Here is a 24,086-nt window from a genome sequence, read left to right as displayed (position 1 = left end):
TGCAGGCGCCGGGCATGTGAAACGTGTCCCAGGAAGAAAGGAGCAGCCCAGGCCTGGGGTTCCAATGCTCCCGGGGCCTCCCACAGGCAGTGGGTGGGCTTGGGGGTGGGGACCCAAGGGCTCAAAGACCAAACGAGGAGGCCTCGATGCTGAAATACACAGTTCCAAGTTTAATGTTTTCTGAGAGCGCATCGGGACAGCAGGAAGCGGCAGCGGGCGCGCCCCTGGGGCGCGGGTCCCAACATCTGACCGGCAGAAGTCCTTCAGAGGGAGGGACGTGTCGTGGCCAGGCCCAGGGTGAACAGAGGCACCAGTCAAGGCCAAGGTCACCTGGTGGTGGGAGGGAAGCCTCCTGGAGGGGCTCAGGCAGGCAGGAGAGTGACCAGCCCGGGGAGTTCCTGAGAGTTAGGAAGGGCTGCCAGGCCAAAGTCGGCCGCAGGCCAGAGCACCAATCCCAGCAGCAGCCCACCCACCCTGGAGGGGGGCTCTGACCCCACTGGTTGGGACATGCCTTCTCCCCAGTGTCAGGGACTGAGCCCCGCGGAAGCCCTGAGACAGGCAGAGGGGAGCCTTCCAGCCCCACCGGCTCTCTGGTCCCAGGCTGGGGGCGGGAGCCGGGGGCTGGAGGCTGAACCCTCTGGACATAGGAATCTGAGGCCGTGTGCTGGGGGGAGGGGCGGTTGAAGGACACGGCATCTCACCGTGACCGCTGGTAGAGGATCGAAGGCCTGCTGCCTCCTGTGGGTGACATGTGTGAGAAGAGGGACAGAAGCCGATGCCGGGGCGACAGGCGTGGAGGCCGCGCCAGGGTGGTCAGTGCTACTGAGCTCCCCACAGAGACCTCTGCAGGTCCGGAGGCCCCGGGGCTCCAGCTGCCGACAGGGTCCTGCGGGTTCCGGGGTGTGGGCTGCTCTACCAGCGCAGAGCCCAAGGCCGTGGGCCCGCCTGTCCCTCTGGGGGCTGGCATGTGCTTCCCCAGGCCGACGCCTCTCGCCATGGCGGCTCAGAAAGGAACCTGAGCCCTGGGGCAAGGCCACAGAGGTGTCCACAGGACGTGGACTTCCGTCCAGCTGTCCCACGGGAAGGTGCACACGTGACCTAAAAGAAGTAGGCCAGATGTGGCTCCCTCTCGGGAGTCTCCCGCCACCTCTGTGGGGAGGGGCTTCCCTGGAGGCCAAGGGGCCTGTGGGAAGGCAGAGACACACCGCCCTCCACCACGGTCACCATACTCCACCTTTAGAATCTGCATCGTTATTTCGTGTGATAGGAGCAAGGATGACCCACCCTGGGACACCCCACCGCATCACAGGGTGCTGTGCGGGGGTCTCTTAAGGATAAGTCCACAGAGGGGAGCTGGGGGTCCCTGCCATCCTCCCGGGTGCCTGCCTCCCACCCTTGATTTTGCCTCCAGAGACAGCGAGGCCTGGAACCACATGGCCATTTCTCCCTCCCATTCCTGTGAAGGGCCTCGCATCGAATGCCAGGCTGGGGACACAGGGGCTGGGGTAGCCCAGATCGGGGGAAGAGCTGATGGAGTCGGCCTGGTGCTGGACTGAGGGACCATCGGCGTGGGGCTGGAGCGGGGGGCGGGGGAGGAGGACAACGGGAGGTAGCCCCTGGCGGGGCAGCAGGAGGCCAGCAGGCGGCTAGGGCTCAGCAGCATGCTTGACCAGGTAGCCGCTGAAGGTGATGTAGGTGTCAAACTCGTCGCTGAAGATGGCGTTCTCGCGCTCGCCCTTGAAGAGGCGCACCCACACCTCGTCCTGGTCCCGCAGCTCCAGCATCAGGCTCTGACTCTGCATGATGCTGCGGTCGCTCACCTGGGCGTACAGGATCACCACCTCCTCCCCGTTCTTCATGATGTGCAGGTACGTCTCCTTCTGGTTCCAGGTGTGCACGTTGAGGCTGAAAAAGTAGATGCCGGGCACGTAGCAGTAGAACTTGCCGGTGAACATGTTGAAGTGGCTGTAGAGGTTCACAAACTCCGTGTCGAAGATTACGGTCTGGTAGTAGTCGTTGCTGTGAAGCGGCTTCTTGCGGCCCACCGAGAAGGCGGCGTAGTAGGTCTTGCACCGGTCCCCGGGGGCCCCCACGGAGCCTTTCTGCCCTTTGGGTCCCACGTGGCCCCGGACTCCTGCCGCACCCGTTTTGCCGAATTTCCCCTGCAGGCCCCGAAGTCCCCGGTCACCCTTCTCTCCTGAAAGGGACAGGAAAACACGTGTGATCAAGCGAGCCGAGCCAGCCTCAAGGACGGTTCTATGTTCATCCAGAAGCAGTAATTCTTTGTTTCTGCTGGAAAGCCCCCCCGCAGAGAAGAGGGAACATAGGGGGCTGTCTAAACTCAGCAGGCGCAGCGTCCAGGCCATGGCTCACTCGGCACAAGTGGACTGCAGTCGTTGGCGGGGTGCTGGGACCCGGACTCGACTGTCCCCAGTACACCTTTGCTTACCGGCCCAGCAGGGTTATCTGCTGTGGGCGGGGCCGGGCTGCGTGCAGATGGGTGGGGGCGGGGCGGCACCAAGCCTCCAAACACAGACCCCAGAGGCCTGTCGTGGGAACGCGGGTAGGTGAGGTCCAAGCTCCCTTCTTGGAAAAGGGCCAAGAGCCCCAGAAATGGAATTTCCTCTTCCTGCCCCTGTGAGGACAGTCTGCCTCTGCCCCGCACCCCAAGGCGGCTGTCCTGGACCTTTCCACCCTACCTGGACGCGGCAGGCCCTCCCCGGGGAGAGGGCCCTCTGCTGGCCCTGCCGCGCCCTGACCTTTCAGGATGGTGATGTTGATCTGTGGCACCGGCACTGCGGGGTACACGGGAGCACCGGGGTCACAGCAGCGGTAGCACTGGGAAGCGCGGGCCTCCTCGTCCTGCCGGGGGCTGTACTTCTCATGCTCCTCCTCGGCCCTAAGGGAATAAAGAAGTCGCGGTGAGAGCCCCGCGCTGTCGGAGGTGGAGAGCCTCTCCCTTCCGCCCGCCGGCGCGCGGGGTTGTGCGAGCCTTCCCGCACGGAGCCCCGCCGGCCCTTGGTGAATGCCGGGACCCTCCATGGGGCTTGTTCCCAAGCTCTCTGCCCTCCCGTAACAGCCATCAACAGTGGTCATAACACGGACAGCAGCATCGTGAGGCTCGGGGCAGCTCGGGAGAGGTCGGCCCACAGGAGGAGGTCTTGGGATGCTAGGTGACACTGCCGTGACTGCCTGTCCCCTTCGTGCATCCAGGATTCTAGAAGATGCTCTATGAAGCCGACTCGTGGTGAATGAGAGGGTTCGACTACACCTTTGGGGTCCCTTCGGGCCGCAGCCGCTGGAGACTCTAAGTTTACTTACAACCTGGCATTGGAAGACGGTCTCCTGGGCCAGGTGCAGGGTGACGGCCACATGCTGCCCCCTTGTGGCAACATGCTGCACTGCCCCTACGCTCGAGGCTCTGCACCCAGACTCTGGGGCTGCAGCGGGACCCCTTGGGGTTGGTTGGCACAGTACCTCTCAACGGGCCAGCTCCTCATGTAGCCCCACTCCTGCTTGCAAACCCAGGCAGTCCAGGAAGTGGATCTCAACGCCCTAAATCTGGCCACCCACAAGCCCTGGACCCCTGCCCCCCCCACTCTCGCCAGGAGTCTCCACCCAGAGATTCCACAAGCCCCATGGTGTGACAGCCTGTCACTGTCACTTTGCCCCTGGCATCTTTTCTTTCCAAAGCTTCCTAGCACCACCGGTCACCCCAAACGGAACTCTCAGCCTCATTCTAGATGCTTCTCTGGCTTCACTGCTGCCTCCCAAAGATGGCCGAGGTCTGAGGACTCAGCCCTGGCCACGTTCAGGTGCCTCAGAGCCGGCGTCCCGGGCCCTCCTCGTCTCTCATAGGCCATTGCCTTGGTGGCTTCTCCCCTGGAATGTATCACCCCCATGGGGACACGCTTGCCCATGCCAATGCATCCTCCCCTCTGCCGCCCTCAGTGTTCTTTCTAGAACTCCATGAAGTATGAACCTCTCTGGGATTCCCCCGAGAGGGAGCCCATGGCAGGAGCTTTTTCCCCGTGAGCAGGTCGGTGAAGCTCAGGACAGACCCCTCCCCACCAGACTCGTCGCTTCTCCCAACCTCCGCCCTCCAGCCCCCGATCCTTCCACCCCAGCTCGGAGCCCTCACACTGCCGGGTACCACAGGGCCACGCCTGCGTGGGCACCGTCCTAGCTACAGGGGCAACCTTGCCTCCTCCTGCACCTGGGAGGCTCCCACGTGTCCTTCAAAACACAGACGCTCCTCTGCTTTGTCTTCCCCAGCATCGTGGGCCCCCATCACTGCGTTGGGTCGTGCCTGTCCCCCACTGCCTCAGAGTTGCTGGAGGCCAGGGACTGTGCCTAGCAGACGGCCAGACCAACCCTAGGCACTCAGTCCATGTTTGCTGAGTGAAAACAAGGAGGAGGAGGCCGGGAGGAGGAAGAGGAGTGAAGGGATGTTGCTTTGCCCGGAATCCTACGCAGTTCCACTGAAGACGGCCTGAAGCCTTGGGTATCAAGTCAGCCCAGGGCTCGAAAATAATGAAGAAACGGAAAGCAGGCATGGGGCTGTCACCCGGGTGTCTCGGGCCTCACATTTGATGCATGACAGTTTCGTGAGGAATCCCAAGCATTCTGTGTGTCGCTACAAAACATCCCAGATGGCCTGCCATCTGCGTTGCTGAAGCTCACGTATCAGGAGCCACTGCCGTCCGGAGGAATTCCATAACTTTTCCAGGAACGCCGTTCCCGTCAGTGGGTGTCAGCCCTCCTGCCCCATCTTGCAACTTGACCCAAAGGTCAGGGTCATGGGGCCCAGCTCTGGGTCCAGCCTCAACCCTACTCCCATTTCCTGGAAGCTCAGCAGACCTCCTCAGAGGACCGAGCGGGAATGGAGACACTGAAGGCTGGGTGGGGGGTTGCTGTGCCCTTTAGTTAAAGATGAAGCCACAAAGCCCCTCCCAGATCCACATTCCTGGCGGGGGGCATCAGAATGAGGCCGGATCACTCCTGTCAGCCTCAGAAAAGGTGCCTGGAGCAGTGAAAGGGGACATGCTTGCCCACTGGTTTTCCCAGCTCCAGCAAGGGTGGCCCCTCAGCCCCAATGCTGCTCCTTTGCATCTAGAGGGGCAGAGCCACCCTGGGCCCCAGGCTGCCTGGACCCCAGGCTCAGCCCGGCCACGCTGGAGCTCCTACAGCCCCACGGGCAGCCTCACCTCTCAGTGTGGTCCAGCAGCGGCTCCTGGGTCCCCTCTGGCTCCTGCAGGTCCCTCAGGTCAGGCGGCCGGTGGCCCAGCACCAGCCCACAGGCGAAGGCCAGCAGCAGGCAGCACGCCAGCGCGTGTCCAGGTCCACGGGGGCCCATCGTCTGCCGTGCCCTGCTGGGAGAGGCCCCGGGGAGTGTGGGTCAGCAGGGGCTCCCCAGGGAGACCGCTGAGGAGCCAGGTGCCCTCCAGACACACGACACCGGGTGGTGTCCTAGCCCCAGCTGCTGCCGGGGGGGGGGGGGGGGGGGCGGCCATACACACGCTCTCGCACACTCACACGTGCAACGCACATTCTCACAGTCACACACAACACGCTCACACTCACACGCACAAGCACACTCACAGGTGCATGGACTCACACGTGCGTGTATACCCTTGACACACTCACGTACTCAAATACACGGCCGTATGCACTTGACACATTCACACACCCTCAGCACACCTGCACACACGCACACTCACATCCACACTCACACTCGCACACTTACGCACACTCTCAACACCATCGTGTGTACTCACAGAACCCATGTGCACCCAGTCCACCCCTAGAGCCTCTGCCTCATGGGGCAGCCTGGAAGCACCCAGCTGCCCAAGCCCACCAAGCCTCCCAGGAAGGGGCCCCTCAGCCCCCGGGCTCCGGAAACAGTCACTTACGGTCCCTATTGGACAATGAGCAAAATCCCGGCGAGTTTGGGTGGTCACTGTCCAGTGGCTCTGCCCAGTCTGCACTGGGAAAATGAGCAAGGAGGCAGGTGGCTACCCATTGCCCTGCGGCCACCAGGGGGCGCGCCAGGGAGCATCCTGCAGCAGCTACTGTATTTTGCCGTGTATAATGCGCACATTTTTGCCCAAATTTTTGAGGGAAAAAATAAGGATGTGAATTATGCATGGGTAGCATGAATTCTGTATCTGTATAAGGGTTTTAAAATTCTTTTGTTTATGCTTATGCATTAAAAGTATAACTCTAGAAAGCAATAACGACATCCATATGCAAGATAACACCTGGGTATGATCATCGGTTTTGCTTCTAAATATAAATAAATAATTGAATTTAAAAATTAAAATGAAAGATTTTTTTCTCTGAAAGTCTGGGCCAAAAACGTGAGTGCCCATCATACGCAGCAAAATACGGTAATGTGGAGAGAGTGCCAGGCCTGGCCCCAGCCGCGGTCCCTGTCCCTGGAGGCAACCCCACAGTCAGTGACCCTGCCCTCGGCAAAGCCGTGGACAGGACCCTCCTCATCCGGGGTTGAGATGGTCCTTCCGGAAAGAGATGTCCCCTGGGGGCCCCCAGTGGGTCCATTAAGGGGCAGCGCTTGGACTTCAAATGTACAAGCTCCCCCGGTTTTTAGCTGGGGCGTCCCCCCAGCCAACGGTGGTCAGTCCTCACCCATCTGTGTTCACCATCTAACACGTCGAAGGCCTTTTGGGGCCTAGGCTGGCCACCTCTGCTGCCCAGCGAGAAACCGCAGCCCCATTGCGGGGACTCGGGTAGTGACGTGAGGAGGGGCCAGCAGGACGAGCAGGCAACAGTCCCCTGTCTGAGCTTTCCTTTCATCCCACGGCGGTGCTTCGGGGAACCGAACCACTGGGGCAGATTCCCGTCTTTGCCAGTGACTTTCTGCCCAGGCGAAGCCTCCTTCCGGATGCCTGGGAAGCCGTGGGCTTCCTCCCCTCCATCCCTGGGCGCAGAGGCCTGGTAGGGGAGGGCACGACCCTCTCCACTGGGCTAATGGTGGGCTCAGTGTTCTACACCACGTGCTAGGGGACCCTCTAGCTCTGGAGAGACCCCATGCCAAGTCAAGAGGACGTGGTGGGGGTGGCTGAGAGCGGGAACCCGCCCCTGGGGCAGGGAAGGCAGATGTGACTAACAAGACTCAGGACCAGCAAGGCTGCCCCCCTCAAGTCCCCTTCTTCACAGTCACCCACACCTCTATGTGACCCCACTCCCTTCACTGCAGAGGATTAGCTGGGTCCCCCACCTCCAAGTTCTCTACCAACCAAGCATCCGGGCCCAGAAACTTCCCAATGACCGAGCCTGCCTGGAGCAGCCCCGACTCAAGATCATTACTACCTCCCTCCGCTTGCCAAAGGCAGTATGTGTGCTTATGCATAAAGTGCCTGTTAAAACTCAGTCTGCCTATATACCCACCTACCTACCCCTCATTTCTCAGCTCCTCGGCAGGGCCCGCCCGGCCCTCCCCCCTTCCCCCCTCTGCAGCTGCACACACAGCACCCCTCACCCAGTGTTCCAGCTCCCTGCCCCTCGAATTTCAACACACATACACATCACCTGGGAAACCTTGTCAAAATGCAGGTTCCGCCTCCGGCGGTCTGGGCAGGGCTGCGAGCACCTGTATTTTCAAAAGGGCCCCGGGTGCTGCCCACCCAACTGGTTGGAGGACCACACACATGCCAGGCTCCAGCCACACCCCCAACGCCTGGCACGGGCCCAGCTGCTGTTCCTCCCACTCCCCCCCACCCCCCCACCAGGGGCACCCTGTCCCCTCCTCTCTCCTTCTAACAACCGGGCAAGCAGGACCGATGACCTCGGGCACCGGGCACTGCTGGGCAGGCAGGCAGCTGGTGGCGCAGACTCCACCCCAGCGTCGGGGTTCGCTCTGCGAGCCCATCCTCGGTAATCACCTTGACCCCATCACGGCCTCGGGTGAACCTGGGCGACTCGGCTCGGGAGACAAGATGCATTCATGGTCACACCCAATGTACAACGAGGAAACAGAGGCGAAGAGAAGTTGATTAGCATGTAAGGGTGCTCAATCTTTAAGTGCCAGGGAAGCAGGGTGCGGGTGGGGGGGGCCCTGAACTCAGATGACATCAAAATCTGGCCGGGTCTGCAAGACCCAGCTCAGCGCCTCATATTCCCCCACAGTCTTCCCGGACCCTCACCTGGCCGGCCCTCTCCCTCCTCCTCCTCACGCTTGTTTTTCAGGTTGCCTCATCGGCCAGGTTTGGCCCAGCCTGTGAGGTTCTGCACAGCCCACGGGACCTCCTCCGGGCCCGGGACACCGTCTGCTCACCTAGGGCCAGCCAAGCACCCTGCAGCACCCTGAACTTGGCTGCTGCTCAACAAGTATTTGTCAAACTGAATTCTCTGAATCGGTTGAGTTCCCTATTTCTGTACTTCCTGTTTTTCCTTGGCACCTTAATAATTACTTGTTTCTCTTAAATGCCGAGTTTGCATCACTGAAAAGGAAAAGAGGCTTTCCTTTCTTTAAACTGTTTTGGGGGGTTGGGGGATGGGAATCATTCATTTTGGAACAGCAGGAAGCAATGAAAGGCAGAGAAAAGCTCCCTTGGGTGTCTCTGTCCCCGGGAAGTCTCAGCTGGGCACCACGGACACTGGGGGCTGGGCCACTCTGTGCTGCGGGGTGTTTTGCAGCGTCCCTGGACTCCACCCACCAGCTGCCATCAGCACAGCCACCCCCAGCTGGGGCATCCAGCGTGTCTCCAGAGTTTGCCACGTGTGCCCTGGGAAGTGGAAATCCACCCCTCCCTTGTTGAGACTCAGTGCTCCCCCCCGCACCCCCGTATCGAAGCACCTTTCGGCGGGTCAGCACGTCTGTTTCCAGTCTGGAAAAGGGGTTTTCTGTACCTTGATCAGAGGAGGTGGGGACCAGGGCGCCGCTGGCTTGGGGGTGACGGTGTCAGTGGGGTGGAAGCCTGTGACGGCCCAGTGAAGAGCCGGAGGCGTGGGGTGGACAGAGCAAGGGCAGCAGGGGCTGAGGTCCTCCCCAAGAACCTCCTCGTTGGAAGCCAAAGCAAACCCAGAATGAGACCTTTCCTTCTTCAAAAATATCTCCAGAACCATTTTACCAAGTCTGGCAGCAAAGTCAGCACCATGACATTCTGTCCTTGAGTCACAGAAATGCCCAGCACCCAACGAGACTTGGCTCCAGGCCGCGCTGGGCCATCCCCACAGAAGACAGCCCCCACCTGGGGAGAGGTCGCCCCCAGGAAGGTAGCTCTGCGAATGCGCTGGGCTCAGCAGAGCAGGTCCGGGAAGTGCCCCCCCTTGGGGAATCTGCCCTCATGTGGTCCAGCCTCCGGGCCGCCTTGCGGTCAAGGCATCTGAGGTCAATTCCAACATGACTCAAGTTCTGGACAGGCCTCTCCCAAACCCTGCAAAGAAGTTCATTTGCCAGATCCCACGGCAGTCCTGTGAACGTCTTTTTCCTCCCGCCCTGCCTCTCAGACCTGCAGCTCTTCTACCCTCCCTTCCTCTGGTTGACAGTTGTTACCCCTTCTCAGACCTGTGTGGGCCGGGGGCACAGGCTTTAAAGAGACAGTGCTCACAGGCCCAGCCAAGGTTCCTGCTGCCAGCAGGCGGTCCTATCGGCGCTGGCCCCGCCCACGTCCACGTGGTCCTGCCCGGTTCTGACAGTCACCCCCCAGAGCTCGGGCACCACATGTTTGCACTCTGGCTTGGTACCACACCCAGCCCAGTGCCATTTGACAAAAGCATTTTACAAACATCGTTTCCCCTCTTCCTCAGTCTTCATCGGGAGGCCAGCTGTTTTGAGAGGGAGAAAGCCTAGAATCTCCCTGGATTAGCAACGGTTTGGAAGACAAGTCAGCTGCCCGTGTAGCTCGCCAACATCCCCTCAGCAGAAAATCCGACTCAGGCGTGGCTCGCCGAATGCCCCCCAGCGTCATTCACGGGGTGGCGTCAGGGCCCTGGAGCCAGTGACTGCTCGGTGATGTCCCGAGGATCCGCGTCCAGCGAGGGAGACAGGCGCCCCCCACTGATGGCCCCCCGCGCAATGGCCTTGAGTCCAGGCCGGTGCTGTCTGGTATGATGGCCACGAGCCACGTGTGGCTATTGCACTGCAAACAAAAATTCAACAAAGTTCACCGTTCCGTTCCTCCGTCACACTGGCCACATCCCAAGCTCTCGATAGCTGCACACAGCCGGCGGCTACCATGTTGGAGAGGCGGGAGCAGAGCTTCCCGGTCATTGCAGAGAGCTGTCCCGGACAGCTGTGGCAACAACGGGCAGGAGGAAGGCAGCGTTCGATCACCAGCTCCGGGTCCCCTTCCATAGTTCCGGCCTGTGGCGGGGCGGCCCCAGCTGGTCTCAGACCACCCCCTCTCCCCCCAGTCTTGTACACCCAGGGGCCAGTGTGGGACAGGATCCCTCATCCAAGGAACTCAGGTCCTCGGGAGGGGGCGGGGCCAAGAGACGGGGTGTCCTGGCACCACCGCACACGCGGACGCTCCCCCGCTTTCTTTCTCCAGGAAGCTGTCCTCTGGCTTCAAGGAGGAGTGTTTACTTTTTAAGGTTTGGGTGTTTATTTGTTCACCCTCAAGGCCCACAGCCAGGCATAGAGATGGGGCTTTCCAGTAACAAAGAGGGGCTTCCTTTCCCCACGTAGCAGTGAGGTCTGGCTTGGGACAAAACAGTAGAGGGATGAGGGGTCAAGACTCCCACCACCCTAAAACTTCTCCATCCTCTACTCGCAACTCGCTGCCAGGAGTGGCTCACCTGGAGCAGAGAAGACGCAGTAGAAGTTCCCGCCCAGGCCCTGCAAATAGGAGGGCCACGTTGGGGCAGGCGTCAGGCCTCCGGGGGCACCTGGCCAGCCAGCCCGGCCCTGAGCAAACAAAGAGTCCCTTCACTGGGCACTGTCCTCAGGTCACCTCCCAGCTGTGGGCCCCGGGTGGCAGGCTGGCCGCGGCTCTGAGAACCGCGCAAGAGGGGACAGTGATGGCCAGGGCTGCCCCGTGAGCCCGCTCTGCAGGTGACCTGGCCCTGGCGCTCGGCCCCTCAGCCGAGACAGCCTCAGGTTGCTGACCGCTCCCAAGATAGGGAGGAAAGAACCTGGGGTTCCAGGGCCTGCACCCTACCACCCCATCCTCTCAGACACCAGCGTCTTTGGTTTCCTGGGGCCTGCACACACACACAGCCACCTGCAGAGGAAGTGTGACCAAAGACAGAACTCTGTCCCATGCCCACTGGCTTCCAGGCCAAGGATACCATTCAGCTCAGCACCCAATCAGCCCTCCGGCCCGGCCCAGCCCAGCCTGCTCTGGCTGAGATCGCCCACGTCCCTCGACGTCCAGCCCGCTCTGCCTCCATCGTCCGCAAGTGCTGTGGACTGAGTGCCCGTGTGCTAACCATGGCCTCTTCGTCCTGGCTCAGCCGTCGTCGCCTCGGCGACGGGGGCTTTCCAGGCTCTGTCTGTGCTCAGCGCTCAGCTCCGCTCCCCAAACGCCCTCTCTGCCTGTCACTTCCTACACAATGGCGCCGCTGGACAGCTCCCCCGTGTTCGTCCCCTCCCCGCCTGCTTGTGAGACCCACGTCTGTGCTCCCCGAAGCAGCCCCGGGCCCGTGGGGCTGGTTAAAGCAGCTGGACAAAATGGAGACGTTCTCAGACCCTCCCAGAGGGCCCGGCGGGGAGAACGCCCCCTCTCTGCGGAAAGTCCTGTTGGGCAGCACTGCGCTGGACCCAGGTCCCCAACCATCTTGTGGACATGTCTCCACTCTGTCACAGACCCGTGGATTCTGGTTAACTCATTGTCTTCCTCCCCAGCACCCACCCTACCTGCTCCCCCTGCAGTTCTCGCTCGTGGAAAGCGGTGCCACTCACACGGGCCCCGGCCTCTCACGCACCTGCCACCTCTGACCTGTCCCCAGCCCTCCTGAAGGTCTCCTCTCCAATCCACCCCCGCGACCTCACCACTGCTTCTTTCTCAGCTCCTCGCCGCTCTCCCCGCCTCCCATCTGGCCTCCCAAGTGCTCACCAGAAGCGGCTTTCAAAACGGCGGATCTGAACTCCACCCTTGGCTTAAAAGGAATTCTGTGGAAATAAAGGGACGTCTGAACCCCGAGCTTCTCCCTCTGGCTCCTGCCTCACCTCTGGCCCCTTTGTCTTCCCCGCCCCCGACACGTGTCCTTCACTCCAGCTATCTGGAGCCACTGGAAGTCCCCAACAGTCATATGGTCCAGTCCTCTGTCTCTGTCCCCTGCCACCTCCTTCACTGACATGTTCTTCAGACTCCAGCCCGATGCCACCTCTTCTGGGAAGGCCCCTCCCTGGTGTCCAGTGCAGGCCGGTCTATGACGGTCAGCTTCCTCATCTAACCAGCCCCCTCGTGGGCCAGGAGCTCCTCGTAAACGTGAGCAGGGCCCCACTGTGCACCGACCACAGTGCCCAGCGTCCGGCCTTCCATCCTGGTAGGCCTCCACCCCGCCCTCCGAGGCTCCCGAGGAGCAGAACCGCCATCCGAGAGGCCTCCGGGATCCCACACATGGTGCTTCCGCCTCCAGCCAGCCTGTGCAAGCCTCTCCCTGATTCAGGGTGGGTGGCCTGGGGGATGGGGAAGGGGCAGAGGGACGCCGGGCACACTGTTAAATGTCACAGGAACATGGAGTGCTGGTGCGGCCACCAAGCCGCCCTTCCCTCGAATGCCCCTCTCCTCTGCACTCAGAAAATCCAAGGCTTCAGAAAGAGCTCAGCCCACCACGTCCACTAGCCAAGGCTGCAGACCAGCCCCACACCCTGCAAAAACAGTCTGACCCAACGAACCAGGGTGCATCCCGCTGATAAAACACAGCTGAAAACCAGACGGAGCCCCGTGGCAGACGCAAAGGCCCCTGCTATTGTCCGTGGCCGGTGCAGCGCAAGGGGCGCGGCGTGGGTATTGCTGCGGGCCAGGCGGTGCACTTCGATAAGTCGGTAAACGATGCCGGTGCCGGGGCAGGGGCACCGCTCTGCCAGCAGCACCCACTCGCGGCCTCTGTAAACAGACAGCCCTTCACCGACGTGGGGAGGCGAAGAGTGCAAGGCAGGTCGCAAACACGCACGTGTAGTAACCACATGTCCGCACACGCACACGCTCCGCCGCAGACCCAGAGACGGCACCTCTGGGCGACGGAAACCCGGTGTGTGCTGTGCGCTCACCCAGGCTGCTCTGGGTTTCGGCCCTGTAGCAGCCACATGTTTCTGCCCATTAAGTCCACATCATTTTCCACTTAGGAAAATGACAAATAGCCCCACCCTGGGACTTAGGGAGCATCTTGTTTATTCCAGGGAATCTGACTCCACGGGCAGAACGGCAGCAGGGAGGAGGGGCTTCGGGGCGCCGCGGCTCAGTCATGGCTCAAGTGGGACTGTGGGGGACACACATCGGCCCAGGGCTGACACCCAGCTGGAGAGGACACGGCTTCTAGAAGCAGGGACGTTTGTCCTGTCCCGGGCATGGCACTCAGCAGTGGCACCTGCTGTGGGAGGCTGCCTGCGGCCCCGAGACGACCTTCAGTTTCTCCGGTGAGCAAACGGGTCCAGAGTGAAGGAGCCCTCACCTCGGCCCCACGACGGGGAGGGGCTGCAGCTCAGGTGGCACCCAGGGAGGTCTGACACTTCACCTCGAGGGGCTCCAGAATGATGGCAGGAAGGACATGCTCCCAGCCGACCTGCGGGCCGGCAGCGCCCTTAGCCCACTTCATTCCACCTGGAACGGCAGCTGCACGTTTGGCTCCGAGCAGCTTCCCGCAAGCTGGGCCCTGTGTTCACTCATTCATTCATTCATTCACTCATCCAGCAGGCCGCTGAGGGCCTACCCTCTGCCAGGTGCTACGGTTTCTCGAGGGACGCCAGCCTGCCGGCATCTTAAAACACACCACCGGAGTTTCGGTCCTTTGGACTGAGGCACAGCGTTGCGAAGAATACCCCCCAAAAGGTCAGGGGTGTGGACAGCATGGCCGTTGACTGTGCATTTTCAGGGCCCTCACTGCCTCTGCGGGGGGGACAGCAAGCCACGCTAGTGACAGAAGGAGGGGAAGGACCACGTTGTACGAGGGTGGCAGTGGCTTTTGTCCCACTGCCAACGTCCTCCGATGGTAGAAGCTGATCAGAGCACTGTCTGGGGGTCTAACTGGGTGGACCCCCTAGCAGGCGCGCCTGCAGAGGGGACAGGAAACAGGAGACTAGGGAACGGGACAGAGAGGGGGCAGGCCCCAGACTCTGGCCTATCTCCCCAGCTGCTTGGCCTGGCCCCACCCCCATCCACAGGTGCCTCCTTAGCCCAGATCATAACTATACCTTCTCGGGGGAGAGGCATCCTGGTGCCTGAAGATCCAAGAGCCCCACAGCCACCTCCGCCCACCCCGATCCAGCCATCTCTCACCAGCACCCACTAGACTGTTCGCAGGGAGAAACACCCCACGCGTGTCCAAGCACATCCCAGGCCCCAACCCCGGAGAGCAGCACCAGAGAGCCCCAGGGTAGAGGGGCAGGCAAGCCCCACAGCACCTACCCTCGAATCCACCGGGGCTGACAGCTTTTCCAGGTAAGGTCCTTTTCTCTCCCCAGTCCCCCGGGCAGAGGGTGGCCAGGAACAAGGGGGCCTCCCTGGGGCCAGGGTGCAACCCAAGGAAAGAGCCCGGGGCCCTCTACCAAGTGTGGCTTTCCCACGTGGCCGTGGCTGTGGCCGTGGCCGTGGCCACGGTGGGCAGCAAGGCTGGACCCAGCCCAGGGCACCAAGCACTTCACTTCCCGAAGCTCCCCGGACCCCATGCCCGCCCCCATGCCCGCCCCACCTGTCGGCCTCGTTCAGATGCCTCCTGCTGTGCTCTGCTGGTTTCCAGGAAAACTCCTTCAGGAACCAGGTTGATGGGCAGGCACTGGGCCCCGCCTGGCTCCTGGCCATCCACACGGCCATCCCGGACAGGGCAGGATGCCCCAGTTGGACTGTGCCAGCCCTGTCCACAGTTGAGAAGGGGTTGATTCCAGAGGCCTCCGGGACAGGCCAGGAACAGCCCCGGTGGGCAGTGGGGGCCTCCAGTGCCCCTGCCCACACTTACCCGGCTTTGAGCCCAGCTCTGGAAAGCAAGCATGGGCAAGGACGAGGGCCCGCACACAAGGCCAGGAGTCAGACCTGTCTCCCATTCCACAGGCCTCTCTCAGTTGCACCAGTGACAAGGGCCCAGAGCTAACGATGTCCCGAAAGGGCTCATGAGCCCCTACGGCTCCTCACACCACGGAGCCCGTTCCCGAAGAGCAGGAAGGTGAGGGTCCGAGGCCGTGGGCTGCAGCACAGAAGTCTTGGCGAGGCCTCGGGAGGAGGGAAAGGCCTGTCTGCCGGGCTTGGGCACGGCTGTGGGTCCAAAGTGCAGACCTGGCCCTGGCAGGCCAAGCACCCCAGGACAGACCCTGGGGGGCTCCTGAGAGTCCCAAACTCTGGGCCTCACAGTACCTGCTCTGGGGGCTGCCCTGGGGGACGGAAGGAAGCACCCCATTCAGGCTTTGAGGGTTCTGGCCCACATTGTCCTCTAGTGGGCTGAGAACCCCTCGTACTGTGTGAGGGTCTGGGAGGTGCCTCGTCTCATTTGACTTTTCAAGGAGGCAGATCTCAACAGGGAAAAAATAGACAAGTGACCCCCGGCCCACACGGTAGTTGCGCCACCACGACGAATCGCAGCCCAAGGCCATCACCCTCAATTAAACACCCTTGGGTCCTCCAGGCGGAGACCAGGCTGCTGCTCTCCCCCGTGGCCTGGCAGGCAGAGCTGGGGACAGGAACCTCTCGGCCTCCCTTTCTTTTGCAAGTTGTCACTGCCAGCCCTCCCCAAAAGCCCCGAAGCCACAGCCACCCCAGCCCCAGGGACAGGGACCCCCACGAGCCGCCAGCCCCTGAAGAGTTCGAGGACATCTCCTGTCCGGGGAGGATGCCCAGCGGCACCACCAGATCCACAAGATTCTTTTCATCTTTGTTTGGATGGGTGAAGTTCAATGCCAGAATATTTGGTTTGTGAGTCACCCTCATTACAGCCGGGGTGGTTGAGGGAGGGCGAGCGGCACCGGGAAGAACAACAGAAAGAAGCGTATTCCAAAGAAATTATGCTGGGCTGGCTCCTTGGACAGGGAGCTGCCGGCACAGGCAGGATGAGCCTGAGCCCTCCCCGGGGCCACGTCAGCTCTCTCGGCCCCACCTGTGAGGTGCCCCTCGCCGCCTGGCTGCACCTGCCTCGGACGGGCGGCAGCGTCCTCTGGCTGGCGGAGCCCACCCAAGACCTGCTACGCCAATTCCCTCTGTCTCCCTGACCTGCTGGTTACCGGGAGCACTTTGCTTGGCTTCGCGAGAGGCTCGAGATGGGGGGAGGAGGGGAGAGAGCAAGAGGAGAGGGTGAGGGTCCCTGGGGAGCAGAACCTGGCTGTCTTTTCTGCCCTGGCACTCTCTGGAGACAGCGGGGAGGCCAAAATTCTGGTCCCCGTCCACTGCCTCGGGGCCACACGTGAGCCTCTCTGAGCTTCTCAGGGCTGAAAGCGCCATTGCTGGAATTGTTCAGAATTGCCATTTACTCTGGGCCTGACTGCGGGTAACACACACACCCACCCCCACACACTCATGCTCACACCTACCGCTGCCATTGTTTTTGTTGCCGAGGTTATTGTCGGGGTCATCCGCTAAGCTCTCAGGGCCAGAGGGCAAGTGGGCAGGAGAGCGGAGAGGGGTCAAGTCAACCCTCTGTGCCCCCTAGCATCTCCCTTCCACCTGCATTTGCTCCCTCCTCTCCCATGGGCAGGGCCGCAGAGCAGGCCTGGGAAGGAAGAACTTCCTGGCCACAGCAGGCCTCTCCCTGGAGCACGCAGCACAGTCCTGTGGGTCTGTCTGTGGCCTTGCCCGTGGGCTGGCCGTGCGCTTTCCTGCACTATAAAAAGCAAAGGCCTCGCGGCCTCCCCCTGGGACCCAGGACTTGGCTAGCAGTTGAGAAAATTCCGTTTCTCAGGACGCTCATTTTCAAAGCTCCGAGTGTGCCCAGCTGCCTGCGTTCTCAGGAACTAAGTGACAGAAGAGACAGAAAGGAGTCCCTGTGAGGTGGCTCCTTCCCCCTTCCAGTGGGTCAGGAGGGCTGTGGGGGTCCACAGCACATGGGGGTCCACGGGACACACAGGGGCTGCCCAGGAATCAACCCAGTGGGGCCCAGGCAGACAGGATGTGGGTGCCCAGGACAGGTGGGGAGCACCCCTGCACCCGCGGGGTGCCCTGGAAGAGCAGGGCGGGACGTGGGAGGTCAACACATGAAGGCGTATGCCGTCCAGGGGCTTGAGGGCAGCTCAGGGATTCGGCCCCAGACCAGGGAACACTCTCAGCAGTATGGACAGCAGCAGGGAGGGTCCCCAGGAAAAGGGACATCATTGCTCCCTCTCCAGGCTGGACCCCCTCCAGAAACACCAAGGCGTTTCCTGGCCTGCGTGGGGTCCAAGTGGGCCACAGGCAGGGATGAGCAAGCCTGGCTGCCAGCTGGTCCAGATGGGGTGGGGGGGCTCCCCACAGGTGCAGAGGGACCTCAGGTCCTATTCCTTTTCTTTTCACACCCTCAGAAGAGCGCCAGACAAGAGCGGAGCAAGAGAAACACCCCACAAAACACAGGAAGGGAGGTTCCATCACTCCTGACTGTGTCCATTTGCCACAGAGTCTGTGCCCCAAGTCACAGAGGGAGCTGGAGGTCAGCCCTCCCGCCTACAGCAGAAGGGAGAATTGAGGATGGGCACCGAGCCCTTCCTGCCGCCGCTCCCAGTCTTTCTGCCCCTTTGCCACGGTGCCACCAGGGGCCCCTCCCACTGGGCTCCTGGCCTGCCAGCAGCCAAGGTGTCTGCTCTCCTCTGGCGCTCAGGCTGAAGCCGCAAGAAGGAGCAGGGCAGTGCTGGGTCCCGCCTGGCCGGGTCCCCGCCTGGCCACCTACCTCCAGCCGGCGTCCTCCCCTTGGCCTCCTACAGCATCTCCGGGCAGCAGAGCCACCCCTGGGCCAGGTCGGGGAAGAACAGACTTGTCGAGGGAGAGAGCTGGGAAGAGGGAAAAAGCCCTCCGGGGGGAAGGCACGGAAAAGGGGAGACCAGTGCAGGCAGCAGCCAGTCCCGTCCCAAGTTCTCTCTCTCTGGCCAGAAGCGGAAACAGGGTTTCTCGAAAGTAAAGGAAGAGCTGAAGAAAGCAGGAGAGACGCGCAGAGAGCAAAGCCCAGCCAGATGTGAGCGGCCGCGGAGCCTCCAAAGCTCCCAGTGCATTCTGTCCAAACAGCAGCCGCCAAGGATTAACTGTGTGTGTGCCCGGGGGAAGGGAGGGCCGTGCCGTCTTCCTCCTGGACCCCTGCCCCTGGGGAGCTGGCCCCAGCTGGGACTGGGGTGGCCACTCCGAGTGTCTGGAAGTCTGCCCAGGTGTGGGGGCGGCTGGGAGCCCAGCACAAGGAAGGTTGGGAGCCCCAAGCTGCCTGCTGGCAGGGGGTCAGGATTCCAGGAGCTCGGGGGCATATGTAGCCAACTGGGATGGATCGAGTCCCCAGGCAGTGGCTGACCTGAGACAGGCCTTCGATCAGGGCCGTGACCTGGGGCCCAGGGGCCACAGAAGGTCTGGGGACGCCTGTGAACTCCGGAAGCAGAACGCGAGTTGCACATGTGCGGGCGCGGGAGTCTCGGGACAGCGATGGCGATGGTCGTTGCTTCGGCCAGCTCCCAAGGCTGGGAACCCCTCGCTGGGGGGCGGGTTTCCCGGAGCTCAGCGTATGTGCTGCAGGGGGGACAGGAAGGACTGTAGCGTTTCTCAGTTTCTTCCTTGAGAGGAGAATCGGACCTTCTGCCCGTCTTACACACAAGTTCTTTCTCAGCAAGTCCCTCGGCCCCACCTCACCCTCACCTCACCCCCCTCTAGCTGCCCCGGGGCTCCCGGGAACTGCGCCCCCCACCAGGCTGGTCTCCATCCCCAAACTGAGCCAGGCCGGCTTGTTCTGGAATCTCAGCACGTCACGAGAAGAGATAGGATCTGGCCAGAGAAGCAAAGCTCTGGTGTGATAAGTTTTCTTTCTTTTCTGCTTCTTTCTAAACCCTTGCTCCCACATCCTCCCCGACCGACTCCGACGTCACACCTGCCCTTTCTGTTTCCTCATCACTCCGTCCCGGCCTCTCCCTCTGGCTACACCTGGACTGGGACGTAGAGGCTGGGATGCTGGTTTGGGATGTTTGGGGCAAAACAAAGAGTCTGCAGCTCCCTCTCCCTGCCCTGGAATACCCTTCCCGCCTCTGCTCCCTGCAGGGAATCTAAAGCGGGGTGCGCATGCCTGACACCCACCAGGCACCCCTTCCTGCCAGGGCAGGCTGAGAACAGGGGGACGGGAGAAGAGGGGGCAGTGCAGCCCGTGAGAGCCCAGTGGCTGCTCCATGGAGACCCAGCAGCTGTCCCCCAAAGGGCGAAGTTCACAGACTCTCTGGCAAGATGAAGCAGCCTTGAGGCCATCAGAGATGCTGTTTCAGATGCATTCGAAGGCTTGAGACTTGCTCCCGGTCCCAGGCCTGTGTCTGAGACTTGGCCAGACTGACGTCCCTGGTTGATGATCGACACAGGAAAACCCAGAGACAAACCCGTCTTCATCCCGTGGATGACAGGACCCAGGCCCGGCACAGGGACTGACCTTCCCCCAGGATCCTGTCCTCAAATGGCCTGTGCAGCGGGGAGGCCAGGGGACAGACACCACAAGAGAAGCAGGACCTTTGTCCCGGATGTTTGAAGTCAAGACGCTTGCATTTCCTGTGCTGGGGTCAGAACAGGCCACTCTCTCATAACAGCCGGAGGCACACCGTTGGGTGGAGTTTCTTTGTGCCAAGTTTAGGGGGAAACTGGGGTGTCAGAGCTTTTCATATTTGGGGGGTTTGGAGGCAGGGGTGTCCGAGCTTTCGGTGTCTCTGGGCCACACTGGAAGAAGAAGAGTTGTCTTGGGCCACACATTAAATAGATTGTGACACATAATCACAAAGAAATCTCATAACGTTTTAAGTAAATCTACGATTTTGTGTTGGGCCGCGTTCACAGCCAGCCTGGGCCGCGTGCGGCTCGCGGGGCTGCAGGTTGGACACCCCTGGGGAGGATTTTGAGACTGTAAACGACCACGCTGTTGAGGAGGGGCTGGCGGCGCTCAGACAAGGCGCTAGCGTGTTCGTTGTGATCATCTTTACTGTAGGTCCGTTCTTCTTCCCTCCCTCCCCCCGAGTGGAGCCCCCACATCTCCCAAGAGATTAGAGGAGGGATTCCTCGCTTTCCTGAAGCAGAACCTGGGGGAGGGAGTGAAGTGTGGCTCTGACAGCCAGGGCTTCCCAGGGTATCCACGTGAGACAGGGGGCTCAGGGGCATGGGAAGCTCGAAAGAACGGGGCGTGGGGTCTGAGGACATTTGGGTAGCGCCACCACGGCCCACGTCTCAGGCCAGCCGGCGACGGGCAGAGAGTCACTGGGCCAGGCTGCCGAAGAATGCAAGTCAGCCTTCAGTAAAGGAAATAAAATGCGTCACCCAAACGCAGAGCTGGCCAGGTCCCTAATGCCCTTTGTCATCAACTTCATTTACTGCTTTAAAATGGTGAGTAGGAAAGATGGGAAATTTCGCCGTCCAGAGGCGGTCTTGCGGACGGCTCGGTTCCCGTCTGCCGGCGGCCACGGCGCCGCCGCCAAGCGCCGGGGGTGAATGTTGTTGGTTCAGCAAATATCTGCCCCTTGGGCGGAGTCCTGACCAGCAGTAGGACGGGAGCCATGGCAAAACGGAGCAAAACAAACGGCAGCAGCAGTGACAGGTCAGGACCCGAAGCCAGCGCAGGGCCTGGGGGCGGTTTCATCAGCCTCGGTGGGTCAGAGGCCAGGGCTGACCAGAACGATGAAGACCCCCCCTTCCCCAAGGTCTTTCTTTGGGGCTCCCAAATAGCCGCAGGCCACGCCCGCCCTGGAATTCCCTGGGAGCTCACACCTCCTACACCAGAGGTCTGGGCCAAACCTCAAAGTCGGCCTGTGTATCCCCAAGAAAAGGGAGGCTCATGGGACGTAAGGCCCCGAGACCCAGGTCGAGGGAGGGGAGAACATTCCTGGAATCACAGGGGGAGCACACCCGGTATCCCTCCAGCTGCCAGTTCCTTCTCTCTCCCCAGGCATGTCTGTTTTCTCATCATTGCAGAGAGCTATGTGACCTTGGTCCTAGTCCGTGAGACGCTCGGTTCCAGATAAGCACGGCCCGACATTAGTGGCCCTGGGGTTTTTCCCACCGGGACCCTAACGGCCCGCCTCTCCCCCAGCTATTTCGGGCTGGGCTGCCCAGTTGTCCCACAGGGGCAGAGGCTGGTAAGGCAAACTTTTGAATTCCTTTCTGAAGGGTAGCCACAGGCAGGCTCAGATAGCAGATCCCACTGCCAAGGGATGGGGGTGGGACAGCCTCCGTGGAGCTTCGGAGAAGGAGCCGAGATGGAAACTTGGCAGCCAGGCCCAGCCTCCCTGGCCGCTGGCCCACACTCACTGCTCCTGGAGAGCAGTGCCCGTGGTCTTGGAGGTTTGGGGCAGGTGGGGATGGGGACTGGCAGCGGCAGTCACGGAGCAGGCTGATGTGTCCTGCGTTCCGCACCTCGCACCTGCAGAAGACCCCCATCTAAGGGGCAGGAGCCTGTCCAAGGATGTCCCCTCTACATGTTCGATGCAAAGTCGGGCAGCCCTGGGTGAGAGACCACATTTGCAGTCTCACTTTTACCGCTCACATGCTTCCTGACTCTAATCAGGCCATGTGCTGCCTGTGCCTCGGTTTCTCCATCTCTCAACGTTTCCGTCCCTCTTTGGGGACTTCCTTTTTAGGACTTTCAGTTAAGACAGAGATAGGCAGAGAGAGACGAGTTAGGCAGTTTTCCCTAATAAATACAGTGGGAGGGCCCCCTGGTGGACGGCGTGGGACTAAGCACTGGACTGTGCAGTGAATGAGTGGGTGAGTAAATGCGTGAATGAGTAACTCAAGCAAAGCATTGTTAGTCTTTTATGCAGAGCTGCAAACGAGAGGAGGGGATTTCTGCGAGGAGGCCCTGGTGAGGTCTCCCAGGGCGCAAAGACTCGGAAAATGAAAGTCACCGGGAAACCTGCGAGACCATGACTGCTGAGTCATTGTTGACCGAGGAGCACATGTCACAGCCCCGCGCGCCCGGAAGTCTGCTCACTGGAGGATGCAACACCCTTTGACACAGTCCTCTTCCCTCCAGGACTTCTTCCCACAGACATCCCCACAGCTGTGTTCACACCCCAAGTCCAAGGACGTGTCCTAAGGCCTTGGTGTAACGCGGAAGGACCGCAGATACCCTGAAAGGGCATCGCCGGGCCTGGGAAAACGAGGGACAGTCCCTGCATGCAGTGGGACACCATACAGAAGCCATCTACAAAACAAGGTGGAACAAGCTATACTGGGAGGTGAAAAATCACAAACGTTATTGAAAGACACGCTCTACAAAAGACCTAAGTAAACGGAAAGGCAAACTGCGTTCTTGGGTGGAAGAGCCATAAAAATCTCGGTTCTTGCCCAACCTCCCTCCAGAACGGAGACAATTCTGTTCAAAATCCCGAAAGGCTGGGGTGGCTGGGATGTCCTGGCGGCAGGGGGGGTGCCTACAGTCTATGAAGTTTGCTCTAAAGAGGCTCTGATGAGGACAGTGGTATTGGAGCAGGTATGAACTGTCATACCAAGACAACATATCCGAAAGCCCCCGATCGGAGGCACGTGGCTGGACACTTAAGCTGCTAGTAAACTGGCACTGCCTGCGTATCGATGAAGGGTTATTCTCTACCAACAGCACGGAGATGTTCAGCGTGGGCGGGAGAAGAAATGCACGTGACCAAAAGTGTAAGAAAGGTGCACCCTGCTCGGTGGTCAGGCAACAAGAAGACACCTGGGCCATCAGGCTGGCAAAATTAACACACCTGATAGCAATCCACCTGATCCTGTGGGGCCACAGGATCTCGCGTCCACTGCCTAAAAACGGTTTTGTTTCATTTTTGTAAAAGTTATTATAGGCATAAACATTGTTTAGGGATACAACGTTCAGGACTGTGGTTACCTCTTGCGGTGAAAGGCCGTTGGGAGCCAGGAGGAACACCTGAGAGCTTTCAAGGTCAAAGGATTAATGTTTTATTTTTTAAGCTGGAAAGCATATAAAGATCTAGGTATCTTAGTAAATGAAAGTTCGAATAATTGAAAACAATGATAGTAATATACGGTATATGGTTGAAACTCACTTCAGCATGATGGGAAACATAAATGAATTTCAAAAAAGGTTTGTCTTCCGCTACACCGCCCCCCCGCCCCCGCCCAGTGCAGAACTGTGTGTTTAGCACATTTCCATCTGGTTTTTAAAAAGGTAATTTAATATATGTGTTTATGATTTGTTTGTGAGTTGCCAAGTATCTGGAAGAATAACCACAGGAAACTAGTAACTAACAGTGGTCGCCTCTGGGGAGGGGATGCAGGACAGGGAGGGAAGGTTGTTTCTCACTGTGCGCCATTTACATAATTTGACATTTTTTGTGCATCTGCTACTTTAATAAAAGGCTCCTGAGAGACCCAGAGATGTTTGCACGCACGGTGGAAGGCTCCTCCATGACACCCAACACTACCAGCCTTTTTCCCCAAGATTTCTAACAGGAGCACCCTTGCCAGGCTTGGCGGTGAGAGGGCAGGAATGCCTTTTACCATATTCCATTAAAATAGCTCGGGGGCTGCAGAAACGGGATGAATCAGAGACCCTTATTTGGGTAGGGCTTTGTTGACTGCCAAGTCAGGGGAACTTCCGCCCGGGCCGCTCCAGCGGGTAGATCTGTGCCCTGATCTTGGCTTTGGAAACTGATCTATATTCCGACAAGGGCGCTTGGAAGACCCAAGGGGAGGGGGGTCCCCTGAGAATGACGGTGGCAGAAAAGGGCCCAGGCAAGAGGTCCTGTAATTTCAGCTAGAGGAACGATAACATCCCTCCGGAGTAGTCTTGATCCCCCGTCCGCTCCCCTTTCTGCTCTGCTGACGTTCCCGATTAACGCG

The 24,086-nt window shown here is 60.3% G+C and overlaps 1 protein-coding gene and 1 long non-coding RNA gene across 9 annotated transcripts; one reads left to right on the top strand and one right to left on the bottom strand.

The window, feature by feature from the left end:
- Window positions 1-147: 147 nt before the first annotated feature.
- C1QTNF1 (C1q and TNF related 1) lies at window positions 148-18,098 on the bottom strand. Of its 7 annotated transcripts, none has more exons than XM_024553761.3 (4): window positions 17,965-18,098; window positions 5,208-5,369; window positions 2,760-2,899; window positions 148-2,197 (listed from the first exon to the last, which is right to left on the bottom strand). In XM_024553761.3, the coding sequence occupies exons 2-4, from the start codon at window positions 5,354-5,356 to the stop codon at window positions 1,647-1,649; spliced, it is 840 nt and encodes a 279-aa protein (XP_024409529.2). In that variant the 5' UTR covers window positions 5,357-5,369; window positions 17,965-18,098; the 3' UTR covers window positions 148-1,646. The 7 variants fall into 7 exon arrangements, with proteins under 7 accessions (XP_024409529.2, XP_024409532.2, XP_045046113.2 ...); XM_024553764.4 differs by having other exon boundaries at window positions 5,208-5,372; window positions 17,965-18,097; XM_045190178.3 differs by lacking the exon at window positions 17,965-18,098 and adding an exon at window positions 12,021-12,160.
- A 2,541-nt stretch (window positions 18,099-20,639) lies between these two features.
- LOC123479034 (uncharacterized) lies at window positions 20,640-23,353 on the top strand. 2 transcript variants are annotated; one of them, XR_006654494.2, is made up of 3 exons: window positions 20,640-20,829; window positions 21,204-21,367; window positions 22,040-23,353. It is a non-coding gene; the product is annotated as an uncharacterized lncRNA (long non-coding RNA). The 2 variants fall into 2 exon arrangements; XR_008425153.2 differs by having other exon boundaries at window positions 21,178-21,367.
- The last annotated feature ends 733 nt before the right edge of the window (window positions 23,354-24,086 follow it).

This window comes from Desmodus rotundus, chromosome 9 (genome assembly GCF_022682495.2).
Source record: "Desmodus rotundus isolate HL8 chromosome 9, HLdesRot8A.1, whole genome shotgun sequence".
In the NCBI taxonomy this organism is placed as follows: Eukaryota; Metazoa; Chordata; class Mammalia; order Chiroptera; family Phyllostomidae; genus Desmodus; species Desmodus rotundus.
The sequence above is the reverse complement of the archived record's forward strand: the minus strand, read 5'-3'. Positions and strand labels throughout refer to the sequence as shown.

Excerpts from the sequence above, each read along its gene's own strand:
- C1QTNF1 (XM_024553761.3), bottom strand. The coding sequence starts at position 5,356 with ATGGGCCCCCGTGGACCTGGACACGCGCTGGCGTGCTGCCTGCTGCTG. Across the intron at positions 2,900-5,207 it reads CTGCTGGACCACACTGAGAG|GGCCGAGGAGGAGCATGAGA; the intron begins GTGAGGCTGCCC and ends TTATTCCCTTAG. Across the intron at positions 2,198-2,759 it reads CAACATCACCATCCTGAAAG|GAGAGAAGGGTGACCGGGGA; the intron begins GTCAGGGCGCGG and ends TGTCCCTTTCAG.